We start from the raw sequence: 16376 nt of genomic DNA, 5'->3' as shown, positions 1-16376 counted from the left end.
TGCAACCCATAAAAACCCAACAACCACTGACCTCAACGCTTCCATAAACAAGCCACAAAACACCATTTACAACCCACACAATCAACAACAACAACCGCAACCATCGTACAAAACACAAATCACAACCCATAAACCCATCAATTGTAACCCTAAAAAACCCAACCCACTACAACCACTGCATAGAACACTAACTTCAATCTTCAAACCCATCGATCTCTTAGAGTAATTATGATGTTAGAGTGATGGAGGTGAATTTTTTAGAAATGACTTAAAAATTAGAGTAGATGAGAGAGAGAGAGAGAGAGAGAGAGAGAGAGAGAGAGAGAGAGATATCTTTGGCCATAGAAGAGAGATGTAGAAGACAAGAGAAAAATATGGTCACTATAAAATAAGAGACCAATATAGTCGTTGGGAGCAATAAAATATTAGTACTTTCTTACTTTGATTGAGACAAGTCATTCAAGTGGGTCCCAATTATGTGTGGTTTATTACAAATTCACCACTTAACTTATTTTTTTGTAACCCAAAAACTCTTAAAACTTGTTTCCATAAATCACAACTCATTCTTAGGTTTTTGAGTAATGAGTTATGACAATTGAGAACCAAAATCAAATCAAACAATAATCCAAGTGGTGGGACCTGCAAAATTTGGGAATTGAGTGATGGTTTTAGTTAAACCAAACATAACCTAAATTGGTAAGTTTGAAAACAATATAGTTTTAAAAATTATGAAATCTTGTATATTATGACTTTTATGCAATAAATAGAAAGGAAGATGAAAAAAATGAAAATCTTGATAATCATCCCCAGCGTTAGTTGGTTCATATTAGTATTGAGTGAGACTTGATATTAACATGCTAGTCATGCTCATGAATCCAAATTATAAGTTTGGGTTGTGACACTAGTGGTATGAACTCTTGATCTTCTAGTATCATAAAGAAACAAATTACGATTATAATAGAGGAAATCAAGTTCATCAACTCAAGCAATCAACACATGTTCCAAAAAGCAAAAGGTCCAAAAGGAGGAGGAGAAAGGGAATTCATTGGAGTTGAAACTTGAATCCTTAAAAAGAAAGATACAATTAGAGTACTGGCAAGTTCAAAATACCAAAAGAAATATTCAGTTGGCAAATTTGAAAGACATCCCTAAGCCTAAGCTTGACATTAATCTCGCCAAGAAGTCCAAGTATCACTACTGTTATTAATGATCTGCATGCTAATGCCATACCACCTAAGATTTTTTTATTTTATTTTATGTTTTTTGTTTAGATTCAATTTAATTTATGAATTTTTTGTACTTAGTTGATTACATCTATATAGAACAGATATTGACATAATATGTAATACGACGACAACATTTCTTGAAGATGTGACACGTCTAGGATACGATAGTTAATTAATTGATTAATATTTATTTTTAAGTATATATATTTTATATTTAGACATAGTTTATGTTTATTTTTTATTTAAAAAGTAAGTAACAATGATGAAATGTCTAGAAATATATCTAAAATTAATATAAAGACAATAAAATATTGTTTAAAGTATGAACAATGACTTTGAATAAACTAGACAGTAGACGCCCATAAAGAGTTCAAGTAAAGAACATTTAACATCAAACTAAAAATAAAAAAAAGTCACAAACTATTGAACTAAGATCCATTCTTACAAAATTAATATCAAAAGACCCACACCTATTGAATTAATATAAGATAATGTTATAATGCAATAAACTAGAAAGACCTACTCACTTACTGACCTAGCCACCCACTTGCTAATTTTTATACTGTGATTAACACGGGAGAGTTAGACTTATTACTACTAAAAATAATATTATAATACAATAAAGTTATGTGAATAAACTAGAGAGACCATCTCTGTTATCAACTAATATCAAATAATATTATAATATAATAAAACTTACATTATTATGTGTGATTTTTCTTTTTTAAAAAGTTAGGTCCAACTTTTTTGTGTTATGTGTGCTTTGATTTAAAAGAAAGTGTATATAAGTAGTAGACTACTAAGACAAAACTCACTGCAAAAAAGAAAAAAAAAACAGAGACAAGGTGCTAGAGAAAAGGAGAAAAAGAGAGAGAAAGTGCGAAACTAAAACTGAGACCAAGAGAGACTTACTGCTGGGGTCTGTGGTGGAAGATTGATGAAGGAATGAGATCAAGAAAGAGAGAACCTATTGATTGGCTTCAGCAGCTATGAGGCCCCAAAGAAGAGAAAATAAGTGAGAATGACTGTTTTTAATTATAATTTTATATAAGAAACAGGTGAGAACGACTTAGGGCCTTGGGGGTGAGTTTAGGGTTAATTTTGAGTAGTATCACCACATAAGAAAGGGTGGAGTTCACTTGTCAGGTGTGATTTTTTTTTCTCCCCCTGTTTTGGCCTTTTTGTGTCACAAATGTGTCCTAACCATGTCTATTGCGTATTTGTATTAAAAAATCGATTCTTTCTTCTTGAGTACGTACTTGACACGTTTATGCTCTTGTAGGAAATGTATCCGACATTGGTACATTGGCAATTTCACTGTGTTCGTCTATTGCGTATTTGTATTAAAAAATCGATTCTTTCTTCTTGAGTACGTACTTGACACGTTTATGCTCTTGTAGGAAACGTATCCGACATTGGTACATTGGCAATTTCACTGTGTTCGTGCTTCCTAGGATTAAGTAACAATATTGATCATTTTACAATTCTAATTTATTGCATTTGGATATATTACAAGATATTGGTTCTATTAAAGCGGTCACTCAATGTTTCTAAAAGCCCAAAAAGGTTGCAAAATGTTTTGCAACGTTTTTTTAGCGCTTTTCTGGCCGTTGCAATTTCCCTATTGCAATGCCTTTTGAAAGTGCTACAATAAAGTATGTATTGCAATGTTTTTCAAAATATTGCTAAAAGTTTCAATTTTTTAATTATAAAAAGAATTTTCCCTATAATTGATTTTGAAAAATTAACGTTTATTTAAGTAAATTGATTGCAAATACACAATGCTCAAAATATTAAAGAGTACACCACCAAGTTTATTCAAATAACGTGATTACACCACCAAGTTTCACCAATACACTCTAAGTACAAAGATCAATGTTGTGAAATTTAACAATAAAATTTACGTTCTATTCAATTTATCAATTATTCGTTGCAAAATAATGATTGTCTCACGCCGAATAATTGTTACATCAAATTGGTACTTATGTTTTTTTACCTACAACACAAATTACAATAATAAAAATTAGTAATGCTATTTGCAAAATTTATAATTGTGACATCACAACAATCCAATATAAATCATGAAAGATATGAACGATTCCTACTTTCTAAGTGTAAAAAATATTTCAATACTAGATAATTAACTCACAAGATTGTGTAACCTAGAGTATTGTGAACTAATATAATCAAATACAAGCAGTGTAGCGAAAACAAAAAAATAGTACTTAGAGATACAAATAGTAGTTCAACATAAAGTGTATTCTACATTTCTTATAAAACCCTTAGCAAATACCATTTCAAATTAAAATAGTAACAGACAACAAATCTTAAATACATGTAAAGAAATATCACAGTGTAGAAGAATAACAATGACTTGTAGTAAATATAGATATTCCTTGCAAGTTGACTCACTAATCAACTTGGTCTCTATTGTACAATCTCCTTTGATCTTGTTATACATTCCCCCATCACCAAGTACCCTTAAATGGATTTATACTTTTTGTGGGCAAAATTGAGATAAATCCAAAGTAAATAAATAATATATATATAAACAAAAAAATATAGTAAGACTAGTCTATTTGAAACATGGTGTTGGGAGGATACAAAATTAGATCCCTCAACAACATGTAAACATTTCGGTCTGGTGATTTTAAAAATTAAGTTACCACATTATTGGTGTATTAGAAGAAAAATAATGGAGCTACTCAACACAAGAAACCGTAGGAAATGGCCCCACATCCTCGGATTGACACATGATGATATATGGCCTTTTAGCCAAACACATCGAAGCAGTTCAATGCCGATGAAGCAGCTGCTTGGATGGCCCCACATCCTCGGATTGACGCATGATGATATATGGCCATATATTGAGAAGCGTTTGAGGAACTTCCGCATTAATTGTTCTCCCATGTCACTGGCCGCATTTATTACTAAATGATCGACCTGAACAATGATTCATGTCCCCTAAATCTAGTTTCATAATCAAAACAAGAGATGGGACACCTGGTGAGGCAAGTATCTCTTGACCCCATTATGGTAGCCTACTACTAAGAATAAGGCTTGGGGGTATAAATAGAGGCTACATGCACACTTAGAAGGTGATCCAAAAAAATTAGAGAGAGATGAAAGTTTAGAGATTTTATATTTGCCTTTGGATGCATGTATTCTTGGCAAGATTAACCCTAGGTTGATTATCAATAATAAACTTGTATCATTCAGCTTCTATTCTTGTTATAATCTCCCATTGTGGGTTTATCTATCTTCCATTCATTACAAATTAGTTGTGACAATCAAATTCTAATTAACTGCTCAGTCAGTTAGTTAGTTAGTTTATGACCTCCACACTATGATTTATTCAAATTACAAATGGGCCTGCCCGGGATTGAAAGTGACATTTATTAGAACTGGTGTAATGGGCCTAAAAATATATAAAAAATCTATTGGGCCAGCGAGGTTTCGTATGGAAGCGACATTCCTATTCCCTCACACAAACTCCCAAGAAATGAAGCAAGGATTAAAATAGCAGCGAGTAGTAGCAGCAGCAGTAGTAGTAGTGTGTACGAGTGTATCTGTATTCTGTTGAGACCATTCCAACCTGGTCCTTTTACTCTACACATACTTTTTACTCATCGGACTTCTTTTCTTCTCATCAGGAGACGAGGGTTTCTTCGTCTCGGTTGTTGTAATCCAAACACAAATTCTGAGAGTTCTTTCTACCAAAAAAGGAAAGAATGGCAAAGGAGGATAATAATGATAATAATAAGAACAAGAACAAGAAGGAGGAGAAGAAAGACGAAGATCTGGTAAGTACCACTTCAAATTCAAATTCAAACTAACAAACAAAGTAGTAGTAGTAGTAGTGATTTTGTGTTGATTGATCGTGTATTGCAAATTGCAGTCGGAAGAGGATCTGGCGCTGAAGCAGCAATTGGAGCTTTACGTGGAGAGAGTTCAAGATGCTGACCCTAATTTACAGAAGGTCGCTCTTGAGAGCATGAGGTAATATTATTATTATAACTCACTCTTACTCGTCTTGCTTACTTTTTTAGGGTTATAAACCTAATTTTTCATTTTAGGGTTAGGGTTTTAATGTTAGGGATTTTGTTAGCATTTTAGATTAACTACGGGAACATTATTAGCTCGTTGTATGGAATTATGTAAAAAATAAAAAAATTTTGGTATTGTAGGCAGGAAATCCGAACCTCTACGAGCTCCATGACTTCGGTCCCAAAGCCGTTGAAATTTCTGCGGCCACACTATGGAACGTTAAAGGCGTACTACGAAACCATGGGGGACTCTGAATTGAAGGTATAGTTTTGTTTGGTTGGACATTGTCCATTATGGAAGTAGTAGCATTTTGGGGATATCTAATTAACTTTATTGTCAATGCAGAAGTACCTTGCTGATGTGCTATCCGTTCTGGCTCTCACCATGTCTGCAGAGGGTGAAAGGGTATGGATCTAAGTTTTGTTGATTTCGATTCGTTAATTCTCTTTATAAATGTAAATGTAAATTCCTTTGATGTTGTTTGGGACTAACAGTTATTTCGTTTCTTGTTTATTTTTTTGTGACAATTCTTTTAGGAGAGCTTAAAATATCGATTGGAGGGTTCAGGAGGTGATATTGGCTCGTGGGGCCATGAATATGTGAGGTGAGCATCATTTGATTCAAATAATTGTGGTCAGCATTGGGTTTTTAGGTGGTATGTAGTTTGTTCTGGTCATATTTTTTGCAAGGTTTATAGGTTCTAGAGTTTTTTTACTAGTAGTGATTGAAGTTTAATCCATATAAATGAATATTACCATCACTCACTATTGCTTTTTATTACTATTTTTTGTTTGTAATCAGGAACTTAGCTGGAGAAATTTCACAAGAATATGCCAAGCGACAGGTTAGAAAAATAAATCTTATTGAATTCTATGATAGTTTTTATTATGAAAAGGCTTGTTATAGGTACTGGGAGCATTCCATACATCTTCTTTTTTGAATCAGTGAGAAAAAACTTTCTATTCATGTGCATTTACAGCTAAGATTTGAAATTTGGTTTCATATGCTTCTTGAAAAACAGATTAAAGTGCCTTTAAATTTCTACTATCATGTACTACAGTATTCATGGTTCCTTGAATTTGAAGTTACGTATCATGCAGTATGTTGTTGGAGTAGTATTACATCATAATAATGCTCATTGCTCTGATATATGTGCAATATCTGTGATTAGAGTGGAACATTCTTTGATAAATATTTTTCTCTAGAGTTTTGATCTTCTTTGGTGTTCCATGCTTTATTGTTAAGAACTCATTCTTAATTTTAATTATGTTTTCTTTGAATTTACCATAACAGAGCGAAGAAGTTCCAATCGAGGATCTTATGGAGCTTGTTCAACAAATAGTTGCTTTTCACATGAAGGTATAATTCGGTAACATGTGACAATATGACTATAGGTGAAATTTGATAGGATTTTTTTTGTTTGGTTTGTTTCTAATCAATGCGAATTGCAATGCAGCACAATGCTGAACCTGAAGCTGTTGATCTTCTAATGGAGGTACCAAGCAGTATTGCTCTTTTGATCTTATTCCTTTGTTGTGCCTTCCTGCTTGTCATTTTTTTCCCCTTTTGGTGTTTGGCCAACATTGAGATATGTAATATCTTACTAATGCTAGGTTGAAGACCTTGATCTTTTAATTGAGCATGTTGACAGTACGAATTTCCGAAGGACATGTCTCTATCTAACGAGTTCAGCAAGGTAAGCGGGATTCTACCATAAATTTTTGGAGATGCTTATCCGATGAATTAATCATTTAACATATATAAGAATTAATCATTTAACACTCTGATTGCAAGCTAAGTGGGATTATAACTAGCATGGGATTTAACAGTCTGATTGCAAGCTAAGTGGGATTATAACTAGCATGGGATTTAACACTCTGATTGCAAGCTAAGTGGGATTATAACTAGCTTACTAGCATGGGATTTTTTTTGGGGGTGGGGAAGGGGGTCATGGTTAGGACCAATTGGGTGCGTGTGTGACTTATCATGAAAAAGAGTATGTTTCATTGTCGGTTCTGTTTTGGTCATCTATTGCTTGTTTTCTGGTCAATTCACATGGAAAGTTTATTTAATAAAGAGATATCTGCATTTAGGCTCAAAAAAATAGGCAAGTCTCAAGAGAATACCATGCAACTCCCGAAAAGACTGACATATGACTTGAGCTTGCTCTTGTTCAAGAACTTGGATTACTATACTTTATAATAATTTTGACCTTTTTGCTGCTTGTTAAGGGTTGAGATGAACAGGTTTTTATTTACTAAAGAATATTGCAACATAAATTTTTTGCCATGTATGAATGCTGCATCAATGATCTAATATGTTCAGTTAATGACAACCTTCTGCCTCGGGGGTTATTATTATTATTTTGATAAGTAATAAATTTTATTAAGAGAGAAGATTGCTTCAATTTCACGATGATGAATGAAACACAAAGAATCTTTAAAATCATATAATCATACAAAAAGCAAAGTGAGTCTTGGAACTCAAGAACAGAATTACAATGAGTAAAACTCAACATGTAAGACCAATCAAACAAAGTTTGAATTAGCAAGGATTGCAACTGATCAAGAGAGCTCTCAATATCCTTGAAAGTGCTTCTCTTACATTCCTTCCACACTATTCACTTCAAACATAATGGAGTAAGGATTCTAACATCCAACCAGTGTTTCCCAAACCAATTCCTCCAACTAAACAATAGGTCTGCTACCATTGATGACAACACTCAATGAGTCCCAAACATCTTAAAGACTACACTCTACAAAATATATGCAACTTCACAATGGAGCAACAAATAATCCATAGTTTCTCTTTTTTGATAGGACAAATGATCCATTGTTTCTCCACTGCACTGACTCATGCAACACCAGGCAATTATAAAGTATCCCTTCTTGATGAAATTATCGTAGGTACGAATCCTACCCCAAGCTGCTGTCCAAACAAAGGACACTTGCTCAGGGACCTTAGCACACCAAATATTCCTCCAAGGGAATAAAATAGCATTGGTGCCATTACCATAGCCTTATAATGGGAACAAACGCCAAAATTTCCCAAATGCCCACATACTTTCTTATACCAAATAGCCATCAAATAAATAACACAATAAACCACCTTTTAATTCCTAACTCAATCCCATAACCCTTTCTTCAATAATTCTAAATCCTACTTCCACTAATCCTCCTAAACCTTAACCCACCACAACCACATGTATACAAATTTCTGAATTTTTCCTATGTCACTAAGGCATCTTTGTCAACTGAGTACGCATATAGGTCAGGGTACAAATCCTTTAGAGTATGATGTCCACTACGTTGGTTGTGCCAAAACCTTACACGTGTGCCATCTCTAACCTCAAAGGACACATGCTGAGAGAAACTGTCTTAGCCTTGCCAAAGACTACAACCATGTGTCCCTCTACATGGCCCATCCCTTTCACCCCATACTTCAAAGCAATCACCCAACACCAAAAATGCATATCTGCATGCCCAAAACACCATTTTCCTAATCCCCAAACTGCCTACCTCAATAGGTGAACAAACTGTATTCCAGTTCACCAAAGGGTATTTGAAATCCACGAGAAGTTTCTCTGAAGTCTCACAAGCCTATTAGTTATGATCATTGAACTAGTAAATAAAGAAAGATAAAAAGTCGGTAAGCTTGAGCATACTCTTCAGCAAGGTTAGCCTCCTTCCTTTGATAGATGTTATCTCTTCCAACCAGATTATCTCTATTCCATCTTCTCTAATATAGGATTCCACACAGAAAGAGCCTTAAAGGATGCCTCCAAAGGCATACTCAAGTAACTAATAGGAAACACCCCCCCCCCCCCCCCCCCCCAACTTTGCAACGTAATATATCTGCTAGGTTGATTATGTTACCCACTCTGCCTAATGGGGCCGCTTCACTCTTGCCCAAGTTGACATTCAGACCTTTAAGAGCTTTAAAACAAATCAACACCATTCTTATATACAAAATTTGTTCAATATTTGGATTACAAAATAAAATGGTTTCATTAGCAAAATAAGAGATGGAGATACTTAGTGTCTTAGTTGTATCAGGCCCTACTTAAAATCCATGAATAACCCCCCCTCCCCCCACCACTCTCCTTAGTTTTCTTCAAAATCTGGCTCAACACCTCTATAACCAGAACAAAAGGCAGTGGTGATAAGGGACCCCCCTCCCTTAACCCCTGCAAACTACTGAATAAACTGTAGGGGAATTGTTAACCAAAACCGAGAAATGGACTGTAGAAATACAAGCATATATCTACTTCCTCCACTTCTCACAAACGCTATTCTACTCAAGAGTTAAAGTAATGTATCCCAATATGCATGGTCAAGAGTTAAACTTTTTTATGTTACTTTTATTTATTTTTTATTTTATCTCTGCATCTCTCTCTCTCTCTCTCTATATGACATTTCACATTGCTACATAATGCAGATATCTCCCTGGACCTGATGACATGTTGGTCCTAGATATTGCCTACATGATTTATATAAAATTTGAGGAGTATCCAAATGCGCTTCAGATTGCCCTATTTCTGGATAACATGCAGGTTTGTACTTTAAGTAAAGTTATTTAGATAGCCCAATCCTTCCTTACTAGTCAATTGTGAATGGTGTTTGCTTGTATTTGGTGAAGAGCTGAAAGAGGAATTATGTTTCTTCATTGATTGAAGAATTTCATAGCTACACATTACTAAGAAATTTTATTAAATACTTGTCAAAATTTATGATGTGATCCTTAAAATGTTAGTATGGTTTGGTTCTCATAGTCGAAAGTATTTGTTGACAGTATGTGAAGCAAGTATTTACATCTTGTGATGATCAGCTGAGAAAGAAGCAATTCTGTTACATCCTTGCTCGACATGTAAGTTTTGAATTTTACATACTTTTGATATTCTTTGAGTTTACATTGTTGACTAACTTTTATTTTTTATAATATATGGATTAATTTTTTCTTTTTAGAGATTGAGTTTGATTTTGTATTCTTTATGAAACGTACTATTTAGCATTCCTACACTGTTGCTAGGATTATATAGGAATTTCCTCTTTTGTAATTTAAGGCAATCATGTCCATGTTATTGGGTTAGAGTATCTGTCTAATATAGTTAAACTTTGTCCTGATCATTGTTGCTAGCTATTATTATTGGGTGATGAAATAGTCAAGACTGTTGTCCTTGCTCAGCACATTTTTTTTTGGATGGTTTGTGGAGTTTGGTACTTTCTAATAGATCGTTGCTATTTTTTGACATGGGGGAAGAGTAAATTATGATAGATGATTAAGAGAGGGTGCAAGTGGTAAGAAACTTGTGAGTGAGGCATGAGATTGGATGTCAGGGAGTTTCTGTTGTCATTTTGTTTGAAAGACGTCAATTTAAACTATTCTTATATATGGATTTTTGTTACTTGGTACATTGATAGCTAACTGATATTTGGTTGTTTGCTGACTGTTGTTCTTCAATGCAGGGTATAACATTTGAGCTAGATGAAGAGATGGCTGTCAATGATGATGACCGAGAGGCATTACAGGACATTATAAACAACACCAAGCTAAGTGAAGGCTATCTAACACTTGCTCGTGATATTGAGGTTATGGAGCCCAAATCTCCTGAAGATATCTATAAGGTTTGAGCTTTTGATCTGTATAATTCATAATGGTGGACTAGAGAAAAGAAAAAGAAAAAAAAGAAAAAGAGTTGGTTGTCTTATATATTTTAAAGGTATCTGCCCTAGCGTTGTTTATTATCATATTATTCATGGAGCTTTTCCATCAAGTGAGATCATGAGATAATGAAGCTTTACTTTACTCTCTTCTTTTTCTTCTCCCCTCTCTCTCTCTCTCTCTCTCCCTCTCTCTCTCTATGAAAAGATCGCTGAAAATTCTGTTTTGGGTTCCTCTTGAGTGGTGCTATTGTCCTATTTGGAGTCTTCCCATAAATGATAATGAAAGTTCAAAATACCTTTAAAATTTTTTTTATAGTCACATTACCACAAAGTCAGTTTTAACCCATGACTTCACCCTTCCAACCTATTCTTATTATGGGGAGAGGAAGTGCCATTTGAGCCAAAGTTTATTGGCTAAAGGTAGCCCTTTTCAAATAAACAACTTTATATTGTGATGACTGATAATAATATATGGGCCTTAATTTTAAGACAATAAAAGTATTGCTCTTATGTCTTGAATCTTTGATTGTAATTTCTAGGATGCTCCTTGTTTGCTGCTTCCGTTTACTCTAGTAAAAAATTTTCTAATAAAAAGAAAGAAAGTAAAATCATTCTTTTTGAGGGTGCAGTGAGTGCTTATACATTTTTGAGACTATTATATATACGGTTATATATGTGTGTGTGTGTTTGAGGAAAGTCAAGTGGGTAGCTACTATGATGTCTTTGTTAGGAGACCTTGATGAGAAAACAATGTTGTTAAATAGTTTTATTATTTATGCAGTGATTTATTCCCTCTAATTGCGATGCTTCCAATTCCTTTTGGCACAGTCTAGGAATACTTGCTGCCAATATACTGATGTTATGCCAGTCTTGTTGTTTCTTTATATCACTTATATACTTTTTTCCCCCATTAAAATCATTACTTGTCTGTGTGTGTATCTGTTTTATGCAACGTGCTGGTAGCCTGTACGACTAGATAGGTAGGAATCATAATCATTAATTACCAGAAACCAAGATAAAAAAGAAAAAGAAAAAAGAGAGGAATGTTCTAGGTTCTCATTTTATGTTTGAATGAATTTGTATCATATTGACTAATTTGCATTCTCGTGTTTTCTAAGGCACACTTGCTTGATGGCCGGGCTAGTGCTGGTGCAACTGTTGATTCGGCTAGACAAAACCTTGCTGCCACCTTTGTTAATGCTTTTGTAAATGCTGGCTTTGGTCAGGTAATGTGTTTTGCTATTTGCATGATAGATATTGTATGGGTGTGAGTTCTCTTGATATTGAGTCATATTTTTGCTGCAGGATAAGTTAATGACAGTCCCCTCAGACAATTCAAGTGCTGGTTCTTCTGCTAACTGGCTTTTCAAAAATAAAGAACACGGGAAGACTAGTGCTACTGCAAGTCTTGTAAGCTTCCCTTTACTGCCTGGTTTATTGTCTCTTCGTATTTGTTCAACCTGATTTCGGGATTCTCACTGCCTTCTATCCTAACAGGGTATGATATTATTGTGGGATGTTGACTCTGGACTTGCCCAAATGGACAAGTATTTCCATGCAAGTGACAACCATGTGAATGCTGGTGCGTTATTAGGAGTGGGGATAGTAAATTGTGGAATAAAGAATGATTGTGATCCGGTGAGTTTCATCAATTTTTTATTATTATTAAAATTTTTTTTTGCACTGAAGATCGTATGGTCTGAATTGCATCTTAATCTCACTCTTTTTCTCAGGCACTGGCACTTCTAGGTGAGCATACAGATAAAGAAGACCCATCCATTCGGATTGGGGCAGTAATGGGCCTTGGGATTGCTTATGCTGGTACTCAGAATGAGCAGGTGAAGTATCTTGTTGCTTTATGTGAATAAATCTTTTGGGCCATGACAATCATATTTATGTTGATAAATGTTTTGTGACGTCTTTTTGTATCCTTTATGCAAAGAATAACATCTGTGCATGTATTTACTGATCCTACGCGGCTCTATTTCACTACTGGTTACTAAGGTTGACAAATAGTATTGCTTTATTCAGTTGAAAATTCTAAATTGTAAAAATTTGGGCTAAAAGTGTTATAATATGTCTTTTCATATGAGCTAACTTTTAACTCTTTTATCAGTTACGGAGTAAATTGGCTCCTATACTAAATGATGCTAAAGCCCCACTTGATGTAATTTCCTTCGCTGCGCTCTCTTTGGGTTTAATATATGTGGGTTCCTGCAATGAAGAGGTTGCTCAGGCAATTATATTTGCATTAATGGATCGAAGTGAGACAGAGTTGGGGGAGCCCCTAACTCGGCTTCTACCTTTAGGCCTTGGTCTTCTGTACCTCGGGAAGCAGGTAACCTTCTTACTTTTGTTCTAGTTTATCTGAGACAATGGATTTTTCTTATTCTATCCATTCTGTAAATTCCATTAATGTTGATTTTTATTGCATGGTTGATGTCTAGCATCTTTTACCATCAATGTGGCCTAAAAGATGTCATTCAATGTGACAATATTGAACATTATGGCTCTATCCCTATGATTGTTTTTTGAATAAGTTTCTTGTGTTTGACAGGAAAGTGTGGAGGCCACGGCTGAAGTTTCTAAGACCTTTAATGAAAAAATCAGAAAATATTGTGATATGACGCTACTGTCATGCGCCTATGCTGGAACAGGGAATGTTCTTAAGGTATTCTTTAAAAGGCAATTTAATAAACTTTTTGTAAGGTTTTATAGTTAATGCAAATGAGCTTTGGCTCAAAAGGCACTTTCCTCTTCAAAATGGGTGGAGGGTGAGGTCGTGGGTTCATAACAACTGGGTGTATGTGTAACTTAAGAATATATTTTTGGTATTTAATTATATAATTTGAGTTTCTTTTACTTGCCCAAAGTAGCTGATACTTTTCTCTGTGTAGGTTCAAAATCTTCTGGGTCATTGCTCACAACACCTAGATAAGAGTGAAACTCACCAGGGTCCTGCTGTGCTTGGAATTGCTATGGTTGCAATGGCTGAAGAATTAGGGCTTGAGATGGCAATTCGTTCATTAGAGCATCTTTTGCAGTATGGAGAGCAGAATATCCGTCATGCTGTTCCTTTGGCTCTTGGTCTCCTTTGCATTTCAAACCCTAAGGTATTTATCTTTTTAGCTCTGGCTTCCCTTCGGTTGGATCGATTCAGTCTGCTAAAGCTGATGTTGCACCTTTTTCCTTTTCAAAGGAGTGATATGACCACTGGTGGTTTGATTAGAAAGCCTGCTCATCAGTCTCAGCTGGATTGACTATAATAAATGGCCATTCCAATGCTTCCTAAGTTATGGATAAGTAAATTAATAAAATTCATCTAGTCAAATTTAAATCACTTTACTCCCAATCCCCAAATTCAAGGATAACCTTTAATGCAAGTCTTGTCTTCTTTATTACTTTTGGTATTTTGCTTGTAATCTGACTATTCATCAACTTTAAGGAAACTATATATCTATGATGTGTGCAGATAAGCTGTTTGAATCTGACTCTTTTCTTTTTTTCTTTTTTTGAGGTTTGGGGGGGTGGGGGGTGTGTAATTATAAGCTGTTTGAATCTCTTTTAAGCTGATGACAGTCTTTCTCTCCATGATTTGCCTTGCTTACCAATTTGTTAATCCATTTTTGGTCAGGTCAATGTTATGGACACATTAAGCAGACTTAGCCATGACACAGATTCAGAAGTAGCAATGGTAATACAATATTAGAAATTTCATATCAATATGTACATTATTTCTTTAATTACCTTTTTAAGGCTAAAAATGTTATTTGGATTCAACAGGCTGCGGTAATCTCGTTGGGATTGATAGGTGCGGGTACAAACAATGCTCGAATAGCTGGCATGCTTCGGAATCTTTCAAGTTATTACTACAAGGATGCCAACCTTCTTTTCTGTGTAATGCTTCCAATGAATTCTTTGACTTACTTTTCTGTACAATATTTCATAGAGTTTAGAACTATTGATTGAGTCCCCTCATTTACAGGTGCGAATTGCTCAAGGTCTTGTACACATGGGGAAAGGATTATTAACTCTTAATCCGTATCATTCTGAACGGTTCTTGCTATCCCCGTAAGTAATCTTTTTGCACGGAACCTTGCAACCCCACCTCACTTGTTTAAAATATATTTAATCTTTACTGCCGTAAGTCATTGAGAAGTGTTTTTTCATATATCATGTAAGCAATTTCCTTCTATCTAACAGGACTGCACTTGCTGGAATTGTTATCATGCTACATGCATGCCTTGACATGAAATCAGTGATATTGGGAAAATATCATTACATGCTCTACTTCCTTGTTTTGGCCATGCAGGTTTGTGGACTTTCTCTTCAATTTTTTAATTTCAGTTAATTCATTAGCTATTGATGGGCAATTCTCTTTCTTTTTGTGACAGCCAAGAATGTTGATGACGGTTGATGAGAATAACAAACCTATATCTGTACCTGTTCGAGTGGGTCAAGCCGTTGATGTTGTTGGCCAGGCGGGTCGTCCCAAGACTATCACTGGTTTTCAGACACACACAACACCGGTGCTTTTGGCTGCTGGTGATAGAGCAGAACTGGCGACTGAGAAGTATGTATTCCCTTCAATGTGTTAAAAAAAAATTATGCTATTGGGTTGCTTACATTACCTTTTTTCTTTTTTGGTAGATATATTCCGCTATCCCCTATTTTGGAAGGGTTCGTTATCTTGAAGGAGAATCCTAATTATAGGGAAGAAGATCACTAAAGTTGGTTCCAGAAATATCTTGCGGCTCTGACCAAACTCTTTTTCAAGTTTTCATAGAGGCTGTAATTTTTTAAAGTTTTGATTTGTTATCAATTGAATAGTTCCATGTAAATCTATTAACCTTGCTCGTTCGGTGTTCCATGCAAGCAGAAAATACAATGCATACAAAGACCATATAAAGCTATTAAGGATATATTTATTAGGAAAAACTAGTTTAAAAGAAAAATGTCCGATAACTAATCTAGTGGCCATGATTAGCAAGCAAACTTCTACTATGAAAAGGAATTTAGTCTATCAGTTGAGTCGTAGGGGCCCGGATTGCAAGAAATGACATTTCCTTTTATTTGTGATAGAGAAATACCCAAACTACTGTAATGAAACATTAGAAATTATCTCAATTTATTAGTATGACCATCATGTATTTCTGGGCATAGTTTCAATATTCTTTTATATGAGAACATTCAAATAAATAATGATATATTACAGTAATAATTCTCGCAAACTTGGAACGAATGACCCAAAAAATGTAGGACTAAAAGTTATGAACTATGGTAATAATTAAAAAAAGAAAAGAAAAAAGAACTGTCATAGGTCGTTGAAATGAACTTTTTTATTTCTTTGAAGTATTAGTCCAAAGAGTTTTAGGATAGGGCTACCCCCCATAAGCTGACAGCCTTGCAAATGAATAACGATTATACAATATGAACGTGT

At 34.7% G+C, this 16376-nt stretch overlaps 1 protein-coding gene across 1 annotated transcript; it reads left to right on the top strand.

Moving 5' to 3' along the window:
* Positions 1-4726: 4726 nt before the first annotated feature.
* Positions 4727-15891, top strand: LOC142639248 (26S proteasome non-ATPase regulatory subunit 2 homolog A-like). The gene is made up of 25 exons (XM_075813397.1): positions 4727-5029; positions 5125-5225; positions 5414-5534; positions 5619-5678; positions 5810-5877; positions 6075-6117; positions 6567-6632; positions 6730-6768; positions 6887-6969; positions 9711-9825; positions 10065-10139; positions 10739-10897; positions 12055-12162; positions 12242-12346; positions 12434-12574; positions 12670-12774; positions 13053-13274; positions 13494-13607; positions 13834-14049; positions 14571-14630; positions 14720-14833; positions 14922-15007; positions 15140-15248; positions 15331-15509; positions 15587-15891. Exons 1-25 carry the CDS (start codon positions 4958-4960, stop codon positions 15663-15665), a joined length of 2640 nt encoding a protein of 879 aa, XP_075669512.1. The 5' UTR covers positions 4727-4957; the 3' UTR covers positions 15666-15891.
* Positions 15892-16376: the final 485 nt, after the last annotated feature.

This window comes from Castanea sativa, chromosome 6, assembly GCF_040712315.1.
Source record: "Castanea sativa cultivar Marrone di Chiusa Pesio chromosome 6, ASM4071231v1".
Lineage (NCBI taxonomy): Eukaryota > Viridiplantae > Streptophyta > Magnoliopsida > Fagales > Fagaceae > Castanea > Castanea sativa.
The sequence above is the reverse complement of the archived record's forward strand: the minus strand, read 5'-3'. Positions and strand labels throughout refer to the sequence as shown.